The sequence below is a fragment of the Homalodisca vitripennis genome, chromosome 7 (assembly GCF_021130785.1).
Source record: "Homalodisca vitripennis isolate AUS2020 chromosome 7, UT_GWSS_2.1, whole genome shotgun sequence".
Taxonomy (NCBI): domain Eukaryota; kingdom Metazoa; phylum Arthropoda; class Insecta; order Hemiptera; family Cicadellidae; genus Homalodisca; species Homalodisca vitripennis.
Window position 1 is genome coordinate 46266616 of NC_060213.1, and position 22970 is coordinate 46289585.

Genomic DNA, 22970 nt, shown 5'->3' on the forward strand with positions numbered 1-22970 from the left:
TCTATGAATAAAGTACATCATATGTATCTTGGGACTCAAGGGTGTAACCCTAAACTGGAAATTCTATAGTTCACTACAAATCAAACAAGCAACTTCAAAAATAAATTTGATAATGCCTGGGTTCAAGTTCTGAAAATGATTGGTATTTAATGTCACATTATTAAAGCTGCAGTCCTAAAAAAGGTACGTTTTACTTTTTATAGACAAAATGGTGGATTTTGATTCAAACCGTCATTTTTATTGGAAAAGATAAAACTCCATGTAAGTGGCTTTGGGTTTAATTTGCATTTTTATGACTTTAATCAAAAATAGGGTGGTGTTTTTTAAATTGTAAAGCTGAAATTTTCAATGTCTGAGAATCGTTTTAAAATAAATAAATTTTGGTATAAACTACATTACAAACATTAAACAAACTCATATTTTCTATTTTATTTTGATTTTACAAATTTATTAAAATAAAAAAAGCATATTATCTTGATGCATTTAAAAATCCATATTTTAACGGTCCATATACGTATTTTGGTGTTATACAGGTCTGCTATTTGTTTAAATTATTAAGACATAAAGTATTAAGACAGAATAAAAAAAATTGAAATCCTTCAACAACAGTTATTCATAATGGTCCAGGAGCCGAGAACCAATTGGCTCTGCATAAACACAAAAGCTGATTTTTCTTGAAATCGACGGAGGACTGTTTGCTACTGAAATTGGTTCTCAGCATCCCAAATTTAGTTGGTTTGGTTGGTCCTCATTCGATATTTTTTTATTCTTTTGATAACTTCCCTCTCACTTTTAGCCCCACCAAAACTATCTACCAGCTTCTTACTCAGGGCGGTACTCCCTATCGATTTCAAGAAAAAACAGGCTGTGTGCTAAACAATTGGATTTCGGCTCTGGGACAATATGTACTGTTCTTTCCATCGAAAAGTAGGTCAATAAGGAAGTGGGGGTCATTATGTCTTTCCAACTCGTACGTGTACACGAAAAAGATGATGATGATTAAAATATTTCAACTTTCATACGGAATGTATCTTAGCAATACATATCAGTATAAAAGAACTAATAGGCAGATAAGTAACAAAAAATTGATTTGATCTGTGAAATCTTGCATTGCTGACATAACATCCCTACATGACAATATTGACAATAGTCAACAGACAGTGATGGAGACCAATATGTCAGCATAATGGTGTGTAATTGTTCCGTTGATCGTTATTTCCGATCTATTTAAACTGTGGTTTAAATATTTCCTCACAGATAATTATAACATTGCATTGTTGAACCGTGGTCATAGCATCCTGACCTATTGAGGAATTTAAGATTTTGTGTGTGTTATGACCACAGCTCAACAATGTAATGTTATAATCGGGTGTTTAGTGCTACTAAAATTAAAACAGCTGATTGTTGTGGCTCACAAGCTGTCACTTAATGATATTGTTTAATACTCGGCTTTCTAAAAGCGCATTATCTCCCTTATTTCTCGCCGGATATTATTGAACTCGGTATTGTTGGATATGAAACTAAATTTTCTAACTAAAATGTGATGACTGTGAAGCTTTTATCATGTGTATCTTTTGTGATATTTAGCTTAAACATTTTAATAGGTCACCATTTAGAAAATAAAGCTTGTAGGAATTATTAATTTTGACTGTAGTTAAACTTTTAAATTGCAAAACTGAATGCAAAATGTCATCATATTAGATCAAGCCAATCTAATATATATATATATATATATATATATATATATATATATATATATATATATATATATATATATAAATTTCAATAAACATTGAATCGCAAAAAGTACTTGCTTCGCCGAGACTCGAACCCGGATATTTCACTTGCCGGGTGAATGTGTGAATGAGGGCTCTGTGGTGTAATGGCAGCACATTCACCCGGCAAGTGTGAGATCCGTGTTCGAGTCCCGGCGGAGCAAGTACTTTTTGCGATTCAATGTTTATTGAATTTAAAGAAGGCTATTGCCATTTATAAAAATGTAATGCATATATATATATATATATATTATATATATGTATGTATATATATATGTATATATTATGAAAAATATAAAAGGTGGGTTTTCTGGTTATTACTGAGTTTTTTAAAGCTTAAATATGATATTTTGGTTTTCATATACTCCAAGAATAATACCTGAGAAGGTTGTTAGAGAGCTGTGTAACATTCTTATGTACAGATGTTCACAAAAGGGTGTGACAAACTTTTGTGGGTTACTCATCATTAAAAAGATATCTTATAAACATAGGTTAAGAAATGTCTTGTTTAGCCGTTAGTCGCCATTTTGTATGTTTATTATAAAAGTATTATCTCTTAAACTAGTTATGTTGAAGGAAACCTAATTAGACACATAGGTTTGAATAGATAACAGTAAAATAAAATATTTATTTGATTTTTTCTTTAATATTAATAAAATGGCGCCTGTTGAAAAGTCTTAAAGTCAAATAACAACAGAACCAGTATAGTTCTAAAACATTTATGCCTACGAGATACAAATTATTTTAACATTTTTAATAACATTCCAACAGTACTTGTCTTAACGTGTGTATTTTTTACATATATTAGCTTATTCGAGGATGGTATGTGTCACTCTATGGAATTTGGCTGAGCGTTAGCAAATATGTGTGCATCCTATCGGTAATCATAAGGTCAGTGAGTAAATTGGTGAATAAATAAATGTGTAAAACACCAAGTGCATCCAAATGAGATATTAACCTGCGGCATATTATAAAATACATATTAGTAATGCAGCAAAATCACAAAAAACAGAATGAAAGTCAATGTTAAAAGTCGGCGACAAGGTTTGATTTCGTCCTATTCTTGCGTTGTAGTACCCTTCCTATTTCACCGGAACTTGTATTACTTACTTTTATTACACTTTTATGAAACCTATCTCAATGAATAAAGTGTGAATGTACCATGTGGCATGATATCTCCATACAGATAATCTGCGGACTAAATTTTGCAGGAAATTTCGTTTCTAGATTAACAAGGGTGAGTTCCGCGTTAGTTGGTATTCAGCAATGGAATTTGGCTGAACGTCTTATCATTTTCCAGGCTAAAACAATTCTTTTTCTTATTTACCATGGAATATTATTCTTTTACTTTCTGTATGGTATCTACCTGTATAGCAGACCGCGAGACATCTCAAGAATAAATTACCTATAGGCTAGAAATTTTGCATGCAACCTTTATAGAAGACTGTTACGCGATGCGTGTTGTGGAGTACGCTTACCTTGTATTATTGATTCTGGATCTGACTTATGAATGATTCACATGAACGAGAATTAGATACCACCGATTTCAGAGACTTTCATTCAAAACAACAAATAAATAATAAAGAAATAAAAAAGGTTTCCACATATATTATAGTAGTTTTCGAATTTTTTACAGTTATCAGATAAGGACGAACTTGGTCGTAATTTATAATTAAAAGACAGTTTTGACTGAGGACCACTGCAAGGTGCTGAATTATTCCCAATATCGTTATGACATGTTAAGGATATTGTTAGGATATTTTTAGCTGGAAGTATGCAGCTATGTTGTATATATGTGTTACCATATTTTACCTATGTATCTCGTATATTCCATAGCACTCAGTCTCAATGTATCAAAATATAATGTTATTAATACTGGAAAGTTAATTCAGAAAACAAGTATCTTACATTTATGTAAATCAATAATTTACCTAAAGCACGTTTTTGTAAGTGGGTCAGTGTTCAATCACACTGTACATTAATATAATACATAAACGTGCTATACCGGTTGATGGATGTTATACGAGGAGTCAAACATGATAGAGGGAGGGAATATTGTTGTTCCGTTGATCATTATTGCCAAACTATTTAACGTATGGTTTAAAAATTACCTCACATAACCTATTTGTCCTTAATGATTATTTATGATTAATACGATATATAAGTGTCTATCACAACGATGTTGTCAGTTCGTAGTCCACTTAGAAATTCTGGAATGGCCATTAAAGTCTACCAATCGCCTGCTAATATTAATTTTCGTGAATGGGGGTGAGCGGAAAGGATGGTTAAGAGCACACTGTTTTAATGAGTATCTCGTGATTTGAAATGGGTGGTTTAATATGTATTCAAGAGGATTTCAAAGGTATGAATAAAAATAAAGAAGTATGTTTAAATGTCTGTACAAGTCTAACGCTTTACTTACAGTATTATAGTGCGGTAAACCAGAAAGTACATAGTTTTAATAATTATTTAATTAACTAATTTAATATAACATTTTATAGTTTGTACTAAGTATTTGTACTAGATTCTGTAAAAATACGTAAAAGTTATAATTTAATGCTATATAATTTATTGGGCATATTATAAACCATTTGACAAAATTGTACGACCAGAGGTATTTTGTAAATGTTCATAATTTAATTATGCGTAACTCCAATGTAATTACTACAATCCAAATCTCGTTTAAGTTATATAATTTAGTTAATAAAGTTATAATGCCTGTTATTTAATTACATTGTTTGTTCTTAAAATAAAAATTAATTTTCAATTTTATCTGATATTTACTAAAAATAGGTGGTCAGGTTATAGTTTAATTTACATATTTAGTCCAATGTTAAGGCAAATTTGTTTTCACATTTTTATCTTTTCACAAACTTAAACATTTTTATTTAAAATTGTTTTACAACTTATCTATAAGGTCCGATATCGATAACATATAAAGACATTTATTTATTTGAAATCTGTCCAGATATACATTACTCTTTGATTATTGTTAAACTTACTCTAAAATATAAAATTACTGTCTTATTTACAAGTTTAATTTTCTATGAAACTTTTCACTTAGTTAACTGATTTGAAATTATTCTAAAATTTAATAGATAACATTATCTGTATTGCACAATATTGCACTCTGTAAAAGGGGGAAAGTTATGTTTCATGTAATTAAGATTGGTAGCAGTGTCAGCTCTGTAGTCGTAACAGCTGTAGTGCTGACACCAGAAAGTTGTATGTGCTGAATTAGCATAAACCCTCTCCAAACTCATCTTCACATTCAATAGAGTCACATAAGGCGAAACCAAGTGGCCTCCAAGTGGCTCGATTACTACAGATTACGTCAAGAGCTTTTGGTCTATTATATGCATACTCATTAGATTTGCATTTTCTGTTGGGATACAATCTTACAGTTCTTAGTTAACCTTTATTATAATTTATTCTTGAATAGCTAAATAATTAGTAGCTCTTCCACTGTTTTAGATGTAAACTTCTCAAACAATTTTAAACACTTGTTCCGTCAGAAAGCTATTTACAAAATATATGATCATAAACAGAAGTCTGACAGGATAAACATGGAGAGATATGTACAGTAGTTTTTCCTGTAAATCTAAGTCTATATTATTCTGTAATAATACGTATACTTACATTGTCATACAAAATATAAAGCCTAATATTGGTAATAAATGAAATAACATTTTCATGAAAAACTACTTCGGCAGTTGTACTTAATTAAATTATTGTATTTATTAATTTGTATATACAAGTTGTATACATCCGCTTTAACTTTTATGTAAGTATACAGTGTGTCCATAAAGTCATGTCACACTTTTATTTAATTACTTTTATTTATTTTTTTATGATAGCTACTCTATCATTAATCGCAGATCTATGAAACAGATATAAATTAAAACAGTTGGTTATGCATATTTGCTTTAATTGGTTCAGTTACCAAATCTTCTCATCTGTGGCTAACGTTTAGGAAAACTGCTATAATAGCACTTTGTAACGAAAAGTTCAGTATATTTTGTAATTAGCAAAGTTTCACACTGTAATTTCAGTGCATTTTGAGTATCGTCATGTGTTTCATGATCATTCTTCTTAAATACACCGTATTTATTTATGGGATAAGACGTTTGATGAAACATACAGCTTATAGAAAACACGCAGACAGGTAGACTATAAACACTGGATCAAACCGTTGAAAACATTCAAAACCGTTTTATAAGAAGTCCAAAAAAGTGTGAGTGGCTACGTGGACGTGAGTTGAATGTCCATAAGTAGATAAAAAATGTTTATAAGAAAAGGCTTAAATTTAACGGTTAATATTTTGCATACTTTTGCATACCCTCAACTATTGCATACTTTGAATCCAAATGAGTCATTAAAAAGGCTGTTTGCTGTTGTTATTCTGTTTTAAAATTAGCCTGATCAAAATTTTATAAACCGAATATTTTTTAGAGTTGAGGCTACATTTCACTTGTCTGGAAATGTGCATCGTCATAACGTTCTTATATTGAACACTTAAAGCAGCTTAAGGTGCCCCAGGAGTCTTGATCACAATATAAGAGGTGTATAGTCTTTGCTTTTAAAGGGCAGTTCACGGTGATCATGTTGAACTAATACAAAATGACGTAAACCTGTTTTAAGTATTCTTTAATCCTATTATAATTTATTAATGTGCTGTATATAATTTTGTAAATAAATATATCTAAATGTGTGAAATAAATTTGAGGGCACGCTGTATTTAAATGTTTAAAATTAACCAAGGCAAACCTATAAAACTAAGCTAAATCCATGAACTTTCATGAATATTGAAATGCATGAATCCCACATTATAATTCAAAGCGTTATTCAAAGAAGTGTACTGAAATGAAATGTAAATCTTGTTCAGAGCTCACAGTATGGTTTAAATATAAGATTTACAGTCTAGTCGTTATTTTCTTACAAATTTCAAAATACGCACTTGCCAACTATACAAATTTTAAGGTTTTACACTATTTTCCTGAGAATTCTACGCATGAACCAGCATTTGTACCAAATATTGTCTCTTTATACAGATTTGATGAATATGATAACATTTTTTTCCCAATTAACTTTTATTCCGTTTTGGCCCGAAAGAATGCCATGTTACCAACGTGAACTATAGTACAATATATATATATATATATATATATATATATATATATATATATATATACAAGATTAGTATCATGAATTTTCTATAGAAATAAAATTATTTCTTGAACTTATAAGCTTTAAATTTTAAAAGCGAATGTCATATGCATTTTTATAGGAATAGTTTTCGGAAATGTGAATTACAGTACAAATGTACAGACACAATTCTTTACAAAACATTATCTTCCTCAATGTCGCTGTAAGAACCAACAACTTAACTGTGATTTTGGAATAGGTTTAGAAATAAGTAAAAGATAAGGATTAAAATACATGAAGTTGATACAAATTGCATATATCTACATCATCCGAGGAATTTTAATAAAAAACTTAGCTGTGCTTTTGGGAATAGTGAAATATCAACAAACTGATGGACACTATTAAACTTTTTGTTTGAAAAAAATGATTAAATACACATTTGAGTAAATATGGATTATTAGAGCGTATACAAGAGTACATTCATCGGTGGTAGTGACAAAAATAGACACGGAAATGATAAAAGTGCATGTTAAACCAGAAAGTGATAAATAAATAGTGATGACGCGGTAGCGTTAAAGCGTAGCCGGGGTCGATGTTAAATTATTATCTAGGGGTGACAGTTTAAAAGCATGCAGTGGTTCATGTACTGTGGGATAACACGCTCCCATTCGTTAACTCTTGGCTGCTTCAAATATTTTAATGAATGAGACTGCATCATTTTATTTCACATTCAGTGGTTTGTTTTGTGAATACTAGACAAAGAATGTAATTGTAACAGCTGCAGTCTAAATATTGTTTCTTACTTGATAAAACAGTGTATCAGCATTTGAAATTGCAACCGAATTCGAAAAGTCCAGATGCATATGACAGATAGATTCGACGTATAAATTCTAAAAATAATAATACATCGAGAGTTATATTTTCAAACCAATTATTGAATAAATGTATCCAAAACTGATACCTTGTTGGCTGAGTCTTGGTGAAGTCTGTAACTCCCAGGGTTGAAAGAATTCAGTGTCTGCTTGTCTGGTCGCACGATGGTTTGAAAACGAACTGGCTTGTAGACTTGAAATTTGGCATGAAGCTTCAGTTCTATAACACTTGAGTTCTATAAAGGTGCATGTCACTCCATTGGTCTGGCTGAGCTGTAGCAGTTGTCTTATGGGTAACTACGGTGGAAACGAGAAAATAAAAAATAGGTAACTAAACTGAGTATAAACATATCATATTTGAACATATGACATAGTAAAACATTCAGATCATTCATACAATCCAAAGAAAATGTGATAAAGTGGAAATAAGCAATGTTCAAATCTGATTTCAGCGCAATCTTGTGTTGTAGTAATACCATACCGTACCGGAACTTTATTATTTAAAAACAGCTATGAAACCTTTCGATGAACGAAAATTTTAGTGTATCATGGTGTAGCAAGATATCTCTAGGAAGATCACCTGCAGAATTGTACATGAAACTTAATCTCTACATAGGCAAGAATGAGTTCGATGGTGGAGCAGGTCCAACCATAGACTCTAGACGAGTCATGCTCAACCATTTCATTTGGCTGAGCGTCATTAAAGGCTATTATTTTCTAGGCTGAAATAATTTCAAAATTTTATTTGCCACAGAATGTAAAATGTTTTATTCCGTATGATTATGATGTATCCCTATCTATCTGACCGCAGCTCGAGAAATAAAAGAGCTTTATAGACTTGGAATTTTGCATGCAATCCTAGAGAATTCTGTTACGCGACACGAGGTCAGCGGTTTGGTGTCGGTCAGTCGACTAAAGAGACAAGAGTGTGGTCAATGTTGGTGTGCATGCTCTCAGATTACTGAAACCAAACAATCGTTCGATTAAGGTAATGTAAAATAACGGTTGAGACAATCCTTAAATATAACATACATGAAGACAGGAAAAATTGAACTTTTAAGTAATCAAGCCCAAATAAAAAATGTTAATTACACTTGTTTGGATGGTACTTAAAGACAAAGCAAAGCAAGGCAAAGCTCTCAATCTTCAACTGTAACACAGATACATCTGCAATCTGCTGTCTATCTGTATCTGAAGGAACGAAATTTCTAAACAGCTTCACTAGGCGGTAGATACCCGCCTTTGCTCAAACCTGGTTTCCCAAGCTAGCCAAGCGCATGGCACAGGGTTGGTGTCCCTGCCATAAATGGTGAGCGGCATAGTTTTTGAAAGAAACAATTCGTTTTAACTCTGACGAGTAGTCACACCTCAGATTACAGAGCAAGGCCAGGCAAGAAAGGAACTTCCCTCCCAGATAGCATGAGCTATGTAGGTGCTGGAACTGCGTTATCCGTTGAGCATGGCTGTTCACTTCGCTCAGTCGCTTCCTTCAACAGAGTACTCAGTTGAAGAGTGAAAGCTTTTATTTCTCTCTTGAGTATGTGACTAAATTCTACTATTAAATTTATCTTTTTATAAACAAAACAAAACTTTTATTTCCTCAAATAGTGTACTGTAAAAACACATATCATTATTTTCTTTGGGTTTGATTATGAGAAACCCCTCAATTCTGTTTTAAGTATCAAGATGCTCTCATGGATTTATATAACAATTGTTGTTGTTTGCTTAGAAAAGGTTATTATAACATGTGCAACCAAAGTGTGTTTGCAAATTCAAAAGGTAATTCCAACGAATAACCACTTGCATCACCTTAATAATCTTCAATTCATTTTGAAATTACCATGTGTTTTACATGCAGGTTTGACTGATTGTTTATAACTGCTTATCATATTTACAAACAGCCTATCTTATCCAGAATGTACAGATAGCAGTACTTCCTTCATTATAGATACACAACACTACAAATTATACTGATACTTGAACTAGTATTTATAAACAGTCATTCGAATGTTGACTATATAAGATTACATATTTTCGAAATTATTAGATTATGTTGTCGGTAACATAACGATTCTGGCCTGATATACACATCATAGTTTGTTAATACGTATTTTTAAACAATATTCCACAGCCAATTTATTATTTTTTAAATCTTTTCCGTTCTACAGCACTTAAGATAATACAGGAATTATATAAACATCCAAAATCTATATTGAATAGGAGCTAGTAAAACTGCCACCTAATTAAAAAAAAGTTGGACTAGAAAATACAATATAAAAAATATTGTATTTACTTTGTCATAATTTTAGAATAGTAAACTCTCTGGGTATCGCTATATATTATATTATATGAAAAACTTATAGTATTTATATAACATCAAAAAATTAATACTCAAACTCGGTTATATGTTAATTTAAGATTTGTAGCAGTCCATTTGATTCTTTTATTTATATGAATTAAAAGTTTTAGTAAGTTTTTCCTTAAAGTGTTCTAATAAGTAGTAAGTAATATTCTAAAGAAAGAGTAATAGTAAAGAACGCGTGTGCACCTGTAGAAGAAAATGACTACCACTACATCAGCCGGTTTATATGCGACCTAGTTCTGTTGTGAAGTAATGAAATTTAAATACTTATTTGCTAATTAATATGAATTATTCGACCACTATAACAGCACGTGACGTTAATATAACCGCACAAGTTTTGATTATGTAATAGTTAGTGTTTATAGTATAGTTATGTCGTGGTAACGCATAAAATCTGTGAAGTGCTTGCCTGGCCCCGACGTGGGTTAGCTGCATCACTGCACAGTGCAGCAGATAAATTTAGCACGATAAAGTACCGTATAGTTTGTGTTTTATATACGTTTTGTTTGATTTGATATCTGCAGAATAACTTTTACAATATTACTACAAAAATAACTTAGATGAATGATGAGTTGTATATTGTGTCACTCACTGTTAATATTTACAATATTCAACGTCAATTTTATGATGCAACAGGGCCTCAATACATCGATCGTGTCACTGATCGTCCGTCTGTGCATAACCCTAGATAGGGAGGTCCTAGCGAATTGAAACTTGTACATACGTTCTTCATGGTCCAAGGAAGAGTCTTTATTTATATTTGGGTCAACATTTCAAAGGACAGTCCCTAGATATGAAGGTCCTAGCGAACTGAAACTTAGTACATACATTCTTCATCGTTCAATGAAGAATCCTTATTTATATTTGGGTCAAAATTTCAGTCCGTCTGTCTAATCATCTGTGTGTTATCTCTTGATAGAATAGTCCTAGATATTTGAAACTTGGTATAAGTTTTTATTTTTGTCTAACTAAGAAGCCTATTGATTTTTAAGGTTAAATCAATATGTGTTCAAGGTTCAGGTGAGACATGCTAAGTCGCCAGCTCCTCGACGATAAATCCAACGATTCGTTAGTTTTAATCAGATATTCACGCACTCGGCAACGGGATTCCCCGTTGAAAAATGAAGTTGTCGTCGTGTAGCCTTGTAAACAACCAGTTTTGTAAAATACCGAGAAACTGCTAACCGTTAACCATATTTCGATCAAAGACGAATTGACTTTGGATGAATCTCGTACATGTTCAGTGGCTGCACGTGGGTTCTGTAGGCCTTAATTTCAAACATTGTGTTTTTACTTGAGCACTAATATGGAAAGTCGCTTCATCAATAAAAACGTTATGCGAAAGTGTTATCTTTGTCAATACCATCAAGAATCTTCTTCATAGACCGCACGCTTTGGTTTTTCTTCCGAATGCAGAGCCTTTAACAGCTGTAACTTTTACGGATTCATAACCAACCGAAGTTACGAAATTTCAAAACACGCCAAATTGCTGTTTTAGGCAGTTCTCTCGACTAGCACGACACGACGATTTGGTGTTGAAGGACTACGTTGGAAAGCAGTTAGAATTCGTTTAACCTTTCTTTCAGGAACACGAGGGCAGTCAGGAGTCTTTCCTTTACGTGCACATCCTGTATATGCAAAATAACGACAACATCTACTAATATTCCACCTATTTGGAGAGTCGATTCGGTACCTTAACCAGAAACGTCTTTGCATTGTAGTCACGTAATTCAACTTCGCAAACTCGAGAACACAAAACGATTTCTGCTACGGAGCAGCCATTTTAAACATGACGGTTGCCAAGAAAAACAGAATACAACTGACATGTAGTGGCTTTTAGTATAAACTAGACTAAGTATTCTCTCCAATAGCCAAGCCGAGGCGCAGCGATCTATAGTTTGGACAAAATAATACTTTGTAAATGCGAATATTATTTTACCAATGTTGAGTGGCATTTAAAAATAATTCCTGGATTACCGGAAGAAGTCTTATCGCAAGCAAGGCTATTCCACTGATAGTCTATTAGTTATCAGACCTTACCAATACCACGCATCAGTTTCACCTCAAAATACTTTCCTGCTTCACGTGGTAGGAACATTTGCAAATCCCATTTTTTAGCTTTTGAGATTTCAACATTAAATACGTGCTTATTAGGTTATGATATGCCTCCTTATCCTTCATTATCTACCATAAGATTATGCATGTTTCTCAAATCATTGAATCAGCCAGTTGGCTGTTACACCTCCAGCTTTTTAAAGGAAGAGTGATTTCAGTGTAGAAAAATTACGTAAACCATGTGATTGTTCCAGAACTGTATCGTAAGATGATGAGGAACGGCTCGCTGAGCTCTCTGGGGCTGGGGAGGGACGCCTCCGGCCCGGTCAGTGGAGAAATACTTTCGGAGATCATCTACCCAGAGACGCCGCCCACCCGGGTTCATCAAGTCCCACCCTTCCCGGGAAACGACTCGTCTCCTTCCGGTCAGTAGGAGTCTAACATGTGTGACAACACATATTAATATATAATATATTTCGTAATTTTCAATTGTTTTTGCAAATAAATTCAGATAACAATTTATCTTAATTAAAGTTTTAAAATTAATTCCATATTCAAATAATTTTGCTTTTTAATGGCACCAATTCGAAATGTTTGTATTATTTGTATGGATGAACCTCATAGCTAAAGAAAGTCATATTAGTAGGTTAAATATAAAGAATAATTGAAGAGACCAATTGGTCTCAGATACAGAGAATCAAGAGACGATGTGGAGCCATGGGAAAGAGCAGTCTAGAGAGCAGCTGGTTTGAAGACCAGCGCTTTAATAATAATAATAATAATAATACTTTATTGTCATGGACATACTATATACATGTATTGACAATGTCAGAATTGTTGAACGTTACATTGTTCTTAGTCATACTAGAGCAATAAAAAAGAAGAAAACTTAGCCGTATAAAATAGTATCAATGCATGTATTGGATGTAATGTAATGAATGTAACAATTGTAAAAACAATGTAAAATTGATAATAATAAATTGATAAATAAATAAGAATATAAATAGATAAAATCGTAAAAAATTCAACAAGTTAACAAAAAAAATAAAGACTATTAGTAAGAACAGTGAACAAGAACAAAAATAAACTATAGAATCAACAAGTAAAAAGGTATTGATCAACGGACAATATATACAGAGTTTTGCCAGGGTGTTCTAGGAATTCCTCAATGTTATAAAAAGGATTTGCTAACAGCCAGTCATTGAGTTTTTTAAGAAAAACCTTACAACTATACAATTTAACAAAATAACTTAACTTATTATAGACTTTTTTGCATATTACGGAATGGCTATTTAACATTTTACTTAATCGGCATTGTTGAAAACTAATATTATCTTTATTACGTGTATTTTATGGATGTAGGTCTTCATTAAGTATCATTTCTGGTAATTTTTTTAAGGAGTAAGCAGGAAATTCAAAAATGTAAAGATTGACAACAGTGTTAATTTTTAAACTAATGAATATAGGCTTGCAATGATCTAATGGGGCTGAGCCATTAATTATTCTAATAACCCTCTTCTGCAATTTCAAAATCTCAACAACCCTTGGAGAGTTACCCCATACAAGCAAACAGTATTTCATTATTGACTGAAAGAAAGCGAAATATGCCATCCTAATATAATCTGTGGTTACACAATGTTTCAAACGTCTCAATAGAAATACAAATCTAGACAGTCTAGTTTTAATGTGGTCTATATGTGTTCCCCAGGTCAGCTGGTGATCCATAAAAATACCAAGAAACCTAACATTATTAACAGTGTCCAACTCTACAAGTTCTTGATTGTATGGCCTTAAGCTAAATGTTACATTTCAGTTTTACATTTATTTAAGAGATAACCATTGGCTCGAGACCACACCCCTGCCTCTTCTAAAGAGCTCCTCGCCAAATCATTCAGCTCTACAATATCATTTGAAACATTCAAGAAAGTTGTATCATCAGCATAAAGGAAAGTTCTACTAATAATATTTACAGGCAAATCATTAATACTTATTAAAAATAACAAAGGTCCCAAAACCGAGCCCTGCGGCACTCCATATTTTAGGTCAACTTCTTGAGACCATTCTCCATCGATAAAAACCACCTGCCTTCTATTTTCTAGATAGGACTTGAAAAGCCTCAATGAGCTACCCCGAAAACCATAAAAATTAAGTTTTTCTAATAGGTCCGAGTGATCAACACAGTCGAAAGCCTTGCTCAGGTCACAAAACGTTACCTGAGCCAAAGGCTCTGCACTCAAAGGCCTGCAAAATTTCAAAAACCAAACTATCTATGGCATCAAGCGTGGCTTTACCCCTCCTAAAACGAAACAAAATGTCCTGAAATTTGGACAAAATGTTTTTATCTTCCAAAAAAGTAACAACTTGTTCATAAATTATAATTTCAATCAATTTGGATACAACAGGTACAATTGAGACTGGGCGATAACTTTCAGGTTTATCTCTTTCTAGTGGTCAGGTTAAGTTGTTCCTGGTAGGTAAAATACTCAAAGAATAAAGCCTTTCAGAAGTCAACCATTATAGGAGTAATAGTTTTAATTAGCTCATATGACCTCTCAATTTAGGGCATAAAATATAGTACAATTAACGTCTGACTGGTAACTGTTGTTTTGCGAACAGTGTGAACAAAAGTACTAGCTCCTATAACAAATTTATTGGTTTGTAGATATTGAGTTTAGTTCCAGTTGATTATCCTGTTGGTGCTGCGTCTGAAATCTGACGCCCTCACAGACTGTTTTAGATCATACTAACATTACTGTAGATTCCATGAGTCAAGTCTATGAAAAGTCAAATTTCAGGCGCTGTACTAAGAGAAAGGTGGAGCCAAACTCAACATTTACATAAAATAAATCCTTCCCACCGTAGCTACGTTATGTGTTATTGATGTGTTGGAAATTCTCACAAAGGAATTCAAGAATTATTCTATAAAGAACTCTCTCGAAGAATTTTTTTAACTTTCAATAGTTGACATAATAGCTTTGTCTGTGAAGGTGTCCCAGTGGTCCGTGCTGAAGAAGCGCTGATCGTGATCTTCGTGCTGATCCTGTGGGTCGCGGCCATTGCTCTCTTCTTCAATCGCTGGGGGAAAATACGAATGTTGGAGCCGTACCAACCCAAGTTCCACCAGGAGCACCGCACCAGCTGCCCCATGGTGGATATTAACCACCAGAATCTTCCGCACGGACAGGTGAGCTTAATGATGGCAGGAATACTAGATGTAGACCTGTTAAAGATACTTAACATGATGAATCTTTAAGCTATTTATGGTATAGGTACACTAAACCACAAGTACAACTAACATCTCCATAATCTCGAAGTGAACATATTAAATATTGGTTGACGGTGAATGAATACTTCATATCCTTTTACTAAACAGCATGATTTTGGAACTTTACCACTTCAAACATCATGGATAGGAACATGCCAGATTTCCATGGTGGATATCAACCATCAGAACTTGCCGACATAGACACACATAAAGATGGCTGAAAAGCTAGTAATAATTTTAGTTATGTATTGGTACCAAATCGTACCAATAAGGATCGTGCTTTTTCATATATAATGGATTAATTGGCTGATAATTCGTGTTTTCTTGCGAGTAAAAACTGTAATATTTTTATTACAATATTATATATCCCTTTTAACTAACAGAATCTATCGCATGTCAAATATTCTTGAAATATTACGAATGCATCTGAGTATTGTTGGAGAAGAAGTTTTTCAAAAAATTTGTTCACAGTGAACAAAAACAGATTATTTTTAATTGCCTGTTTATCTAAGACTTTTAGAAAGTTTGATTTTTGACTCGTAGATACTTTTTAAGATTTTGAAAATCATTAAATTTGAAGTTAGAGGGAATTCGCAATATGTTTTTATAAACGAGGGATGATTGGTTGTACTTTGCTAGTTAAACGAATAAGATTTAATTTTAATACCTGTTGATTATTGTTTTATTTAGAATAACACTATTTTCAATTTGAGTGTTTTTGTTTTGTACAAATGTAACAACACTTTTTCATTGCTTTTCATTTTTTATTATTATATACAATCAAAGTGTCACATCAAAAAGAGAGATTAGATCCTCAAAAAGTTTTAACCTTGATCATTTGTTATGAAACCTACATAACCTATATTATTCTACTTTTACTACGAAAAATATTATTTATCTTTATTTATTTATAAATATATATTTAAAAAGTGTATGTTGTAGCAAAAATACAAGTTTTTTTAATAATGTGAAGTTTTGTTTATACACACTTTACCATTAACCACTCCCAAATTAGGTGTTTTTTGATCATGGAATTTTGATAAAGACATTTTGTACAAAACAGCTTGAAAAAGATAACGTTGGAACAAGGTAAGTGTACACCCGAGTAACCCTCAAGCTAGTTCACACTATACAGCCCTGCATTGTAGAATCCCATTGTATACAAAACCGATTGTTCTGTAAATGGCGAAAATGTAAATACGACATCTGAACTTATTGTAGAGCTCTCAGGTGTGAAACATTCATCAATCCATGACTCATCCAGTATATCTGTATCTCGGAAATAGATATTTGAATAGCTTAAAGGATGATTTTTACATTTATAGAGCACTACTATGATTTTTTTCCATCGAGATGTATAACACAGATTCCTAATTATCTCTCTCCTTCTTTCGAGGTTCCATTCTGAAGGGTGTGGCGTATCCGAATCTGTAGTGCCACCCATCAGTCATGCCTCAGTATAGTTCCCAATAGGTCACAGCTTTAGTGTTATATCGCAGGGCTCGTCGAAGACATCAGCACTCATCATGACATTTCCGGTTGATAAGTTGTCTACTGCTTTGTGATAAATTAACTTCCTTTCAAAGTTGAGTTGAAAGATGCTAAACTCCCCGAGGGCATGAACAGAATTTAGCTTTGAAGCTGGTGGGAGAGGTTTCACAGCAAGTAGATTCTAAACCACATGATTAAGGATCGGTTTGGAAACATATTTAAAAAAGCCTTGTTTTGCCATAGTTTTTTTCAAGATCGTAACATAATCTTTGTCATTATATAGGGATTAATTCAAAATTTCTTCCTGGTTTCTTGTAGTACATTTTACTTCAACAGCTCACAGCTATAAAAGATGTTGTTATGAAATATTTCCGAAGATGCAACTTTGATACTGAGTGGAAGCACCAACACCCCAGCACAGAGACTGAACTCGAATTGAGAATATTCTCAATGGGTATCCAAATCCCCAATATACCTGCATTTTGTTTGATTCTCAACAGTTTACTACAATTATTACGGACTGCTCTGTGACGTTTGAGCTTTGCTAATAGGGACAAGGAGAGATAATTCGCCAATAAGGATCAAACTCTAGCAGAGAAGGCAATTACTGGAGAATTCACTATTTGGTTTTAAAAATATTTTCAAAATGAAATTGTTGGTAGTACGTATTATTGAGAGTATTTGTTTTAACATGAAAAGACTTCCCTTTCCCTGTTTTCTATTTATTTTAAATAATATTCAGTTATGAATGAGGCTTTTTCGAGAGTCCTTACGTCATACAGTGATTACGTCGAAAGTATTCTAACACATCTCGTCACACTCCTACAAAGCAGGAAATAGTGTAGTAGTGGAATATACACTAGCATACAGGCTTGTAAAACACTAAAGCTATACATTTGGTTCTAAGGATTTATATTCCGAAGGAATTATTTTTTACTGTTATTACAAGAGAATTTGTGTCAAGCTATCATTACCTCATCAAACACTAGCTAGGAGCCAACCTCTGCATAATCCTTACTACTTCCAATAAAACAATTTAAACAAACACACTACTCAAACAAAACTGCAAAGTCTATGGTTTCTTACTAGAGTATAAACCTAAATTTAAAGTGTTTGTGTTCTCTTTGCTCACCGGATGGATCCCGTCGCTGTTGTAAGCAACTGTTGTCTAAGCATGGTTAAAAATTATCCAACTAGAACCTTTATTATCCTGTTATTCGCATACGTTTCCTTGCAGGTGATAATCGATGAAAAATAAAGGAAAATGAAAACTTTTAATGTTTACTACTTTTCATAGTAACAAAGTAGTTTCAAGTGCCCCGTAGTCAAATGCAGAATGTAGAATTTCAAAGTTTTCAAGATGAGACTTGTAGTGGGTTAATCATTAAAACACATCTAGGAAATGAAAAATATTCCAATTTTTTTCAAGGAACCATAAAGGAAAGTTTGATCTAAAATAATCTATGGTGTTGGTTCAGATATAAAATCAAAATCAGTAGGATTTGAGTGATCTGAAGATAGATGAGTATTTTTCATAGTGGTTAGCTAATAGAACATATAACAACCTTCTTCACAGTGTTGATAACTTAATAAAATTGTAGAAGTAGATAGACATTATCTTGGTACTGAAAACCAGTATCCCCTGCATGCTGTTATATAACATTACCCAAGACATGTGTTTCGTTATTTATTACCTTACAGTTGCGTGTTGAAAACATGTACAAAATACTACCACAAGTTTGACATCTATAAATAGCTATTACCATTTAAGAAACAGATATACGATCAGTCACAAATATGGTAAAATACACATTATTAACATTAAAATAAAACATAAAATGATGATGAACAAAGTGAAGTTTATGTGGTGTAATGGTAGCATTTTCGTCCAGTAAGTTAGAGACAGCGTCCGGTTGTGGCTGAGCATTTTTTTGCTCATCAAAAAAACAAATAACAGATATTTATATTGAATTAGCCTTGATTGATATACCATTTATGAAAATTAACAAATATATTACATATTAGGCCTACTGATGGTACAGATTATATAAACATATGTGTGACAAAACATAATGAATAGAAAACGTAATGAATTTTGCCAGGGGAGAGGCCAATTCATTTAAAAAAATAAGAGCACTGTGGTTTCAGGGTAGTATACTCGTCCGGCAAGTCAGATATCTTGTTTCGAGTCCCGAGAGAATTAATACTCTTTATTCGTTATTCTTAAATCATATTTCCATGAAATAAATGGAATAAATGTTACAGTAGATGGTATTTAACTGTAAGAAGTAACAATAATATAATATTTACTCATTAAAAAAAGTAAATATAAAAATGTTTTAAATCATAACAACGAAGTTTGTTTCTGAATTACTTTTGGTATGTATTCCCTAAGAAACCTTAACAAATATTGGCTTACAAACTAATTATAAATAGCTTATTACTGTCTATCACATCTAGATCTATTACCTGTAATAATTGAATTGGGAAATGAAACTAAAAATGAATTTCAGAAACTATTTGTATAGTTTGTTTTTATTTACAAAAGAAAGCCATAAGTATATTTTAAATTTATAGTATAGAGTATCATAATATCCTTAGATCTTCAAAACAAAAATTAAATCTATTTGAATATCGTTTATTGAATATTGTAGGGTTGCATGCTTATATACAGTATAATAAGAAAACTATCAAAAATTGTTTTAAAATTAAATAAAAGTTTTGAAAACCAGTTTTATTTTATTGCGGTATTTAAGAATTCCTGAACCACAATGCTATTAATAGAAATTATTAGAAACATTTCGTACACGTCATGATAGTACAAATCATAATATCGTTCAAAAGAATTGGTTAATTTTACAATTTATAATCCATGTACAATAAAAAGAATTTGAAAATTCTCTTCCTAGCTGTCCGACAATGAACGTATCAACGAAGTCTTTTATTTTTGTTTTTCTGCATTAGGTTACTAAATAAATTTGAATCATTGATTTTCCAAGATACACCACAGGCATGTCCTTTTTAAATGGCATAATAAACAATCATGAAAATAAGTTATGGTCACATGAAGATAATGCAGTCTCCTGGTCTATTTTAAAACAACTAGATTTTAAGTTTTAAAATCCATGTTTTGGGAGTCCTGATGTCGAATAGTGAAAAGAAGTTTATGGATACCAATAGCATAATCAAATTTCTCCATAACACTCCATAACATTTGAAAGCTAATCTCCAGCAAATTCAGTAATACTTGAAATATTTTCAGGCCAGGATGTAAGAAACTTAGTAAACTTAGTGATAACACTTATGATCTAATGATTTAATGTAATGAAGCTCTATAATAGTTTTGAATCGTAGTATACATGTTAATGGTACGTACCAGAAATCTCTTATATACTAAAGCAGTATTTCAGTATTAAAATCTGTAAGAGTATTCTAATAAATCTCTTTTGTTGACAGCCTCGAACGTCTTTCTCAAAGTTCAATGTGAACTGTCTGGACCCACCACCACACTTCGCTGCCGTCCCACCCACCTACCGGAGTCTGCTGCGACCCCGTCAGAACTCCGTGTTCGTGGGAAGTTCCACGGCCATGTTCTCGGCTCACATGAACCCACCACGTAAGACCAAGTCGGCGGTGGACATCCAGAGTCTGGTGATGAACGAAAGGCCTCCTGCCAGCAAGAGTATGCTCCCCATGACCTCCGTGGACAGGAGACCCTCTTGCAGCACTCTAGGAGTGAGGAGATCCTCCTGCCTCCTGTCCCCCCGACCTTGCGACCGTCGGCCTTCCTCCTGCAGCGAGTTCTCCCCCAGAGACCGCCACCCTTACTGTGGCGACTTCCTGTCTCCTCTCCACTGTATCGACAGGAGGACCTCGACTTCCGGTGACTATCTGGTGCCACTTAGGGAACACAAGGAACAGCGCCGCCCCTCCTTCAACAACGTGATCGCCCAGGTGACCGCCGAGAGACGACCCTCCTCCAGCATGCTCCGTATCAGTAACGTCTGAAGGTCGGCCGGCCGGATCGACTCACTTCCGGAGTAACTGCAACACCAACTTCCGGTAGCGATTCGGCTCCTTCTTCTTCACTAATTCTAAACAACTCACCGACTACTGGCCTATTGTGACTTAACACTACTGTTCTATTCTGACAAGAACTATTGCCTTCTTTACGTGGGTGCGTCTTGAGACTTCAACCCGTACCTTAGCTTTTATAACTTGTGACGAAGTATATTAGGCAACGAGGTAGTTTAGGTTAGAGAAGCTTATTTTTTACAATCGGTAATCCTTTATGCAAAATAATAATTTGTTTAGTTAGAAACTCGAATGGTCTTGCCATTAAGAAAGATCTTCACCTCTTTTACGCGCTTGAATATGTAATTTAAGGTTACCTATAAACTGGAAGAAGTATTTAGATATGTGTTATGTATCACATGGAATACGAGGCAAATTTTCACTTGTTTGGAGAAATGTCACCATCAATTTTATTTTATTTCAGTGATGGGTCGATTCCAACTATCAATTATAATATTAGTTCTAGGCAGTTTGGATTGATTTTCATTATCTATTAATCGACAGTTTATTTCTATGTTTGCTAAAATTTTGCCACCGATTATTGTTAAAAACAATGACAACAAGTAATTAGCCCTATTACGGCTTCTGTTCAGATTTCAATTTGTAATTTTCAAACAGTATTTTGAGTATCAATAGCCGTTGATTGTAGCGGGAAAAAATCTAATCGATAGCTGAATCCAATTCTGTCCGATTACTGGTAAGAGAAAAGGATGGAAGTGGACTAAGTCCAATGGCAACAGCTGTACATAATAACCATCATCCATTAAAACTTATGGAAATTAATGTATAATCGTTAATTAACAATTTCCGAATTGCAATATTTTGGAATCTACCTGTTCTAAATTAATTTTCTTTACAAAAAATACGGAAACAAAAGATCAATGTTTATTATTAATTATTTAAATTGTAATTTATTTCAACTCTCCCATATTGAATATTATATTAATTTTAACCTACAAAGCCAGAAATTTTTATACAATATTTCTTTCATGAGAGTCTGAAAGTTCACTGAGCGAGTTAGTGTGAAAAGAAGTTTGAATATTTTGACAATAACTAATGACCTATTTTATTTTGTAAATTTTTCATCTTCAAAAATCGCTTAGGAATACAAAACTTAAATTTCTAATTAGCTAGCTTTAAATTTGCATGAAAAAACTGCTGGTCTTTGTAAGATTAAATTATAGAAAATACAGTACCGGTATTTCTTTATTTGTAATTAAACACACTTATATGAAATATAGTTTTAATTTATTTGTTTTATATTTATATTTATGACATAAAAACATTATTGGTGTGTCCATCTAGAAAATTTATCTTTAGGGCCTATAATTAATAACTTATGATATAATACATTTTTTAGTAATTGTTGGCAATTACATTTAAAATTCAAAAAATAAAGAACAGTTTTAACATTAATACAAACACGATAACAATTAAATACTTATAAGAAACAAAAAATGCTTAAACATTCTTATTTACAGTTCGCAGTAAGTTAAAAACAAAACTTCTTTACAAAACCTGCTTCCTAAAAGAAGTAGTAATTTTTTTCAAAATTTTCTTGATTTTTATTTCTTTAACAATTCCAAAACTTCTATAGTCTTAAGTCAACACTATTTAAAGTTAAAACTTTCCAGTAAATCATGCAATGTTCAATATTACTTATGAAATAAATTTCGAGTGCTCAATCTCAAAAACTACCTAAAAAGACCAAAGACATTTCTAAAGTTATATAATAAGTAGGAATGCACGGCCTAGTTCAAATAATAACGATATTTATGTTGTGTTTGTTTTTATAAACAGTACTCAGATTCAAGTAAAAGAAAATTTTCCCTTAAAAATGCTTTCAACAAATCAGCAGAACTTGCACACTCTTGCAAGTTTGTCTTATAACAAGTTTTTTTTAATGAAATTGGTTTGATTTGACTATTGTT

General features: G+C 32.7%; 1 protein-coding gene across 2 annotated transcripts in view; it reads left to right on the forward strand.

Annotated features, from left to right (window-relative positions):
• LOC124365805 overlaps positions 1-22332 on the forward strand; it is an 82474-nt gene extending 60142 nt beyond the window's left edge. The window contains exons 3-5 of one of the 2 annotated variants that reach the window (XM_046821829.1): positions 12464-12634; positions 15197-15393; positions 20422-22332. In XM_046821829.1, coding sequence (XP_046677785.1) covers positions 12478-12634; positions 15197-15393; positions 20422-20973 — 906 coding nt within the window. In that variant the 5' untranslated portion in view covers positions 12464-12477 and the 3' untranslated portion in view covers positions 20974-22332. The remainder of the gene's footprint in view (positions 1-12463; positions 12635-15196; positions 15394-20421) is intronic. The other variant, XM_046821830.1, reaches the window with a different exon arrangement.
• The last annotated feature ends 638 nt before the right edge of the window (positions 22333-22970 follow it).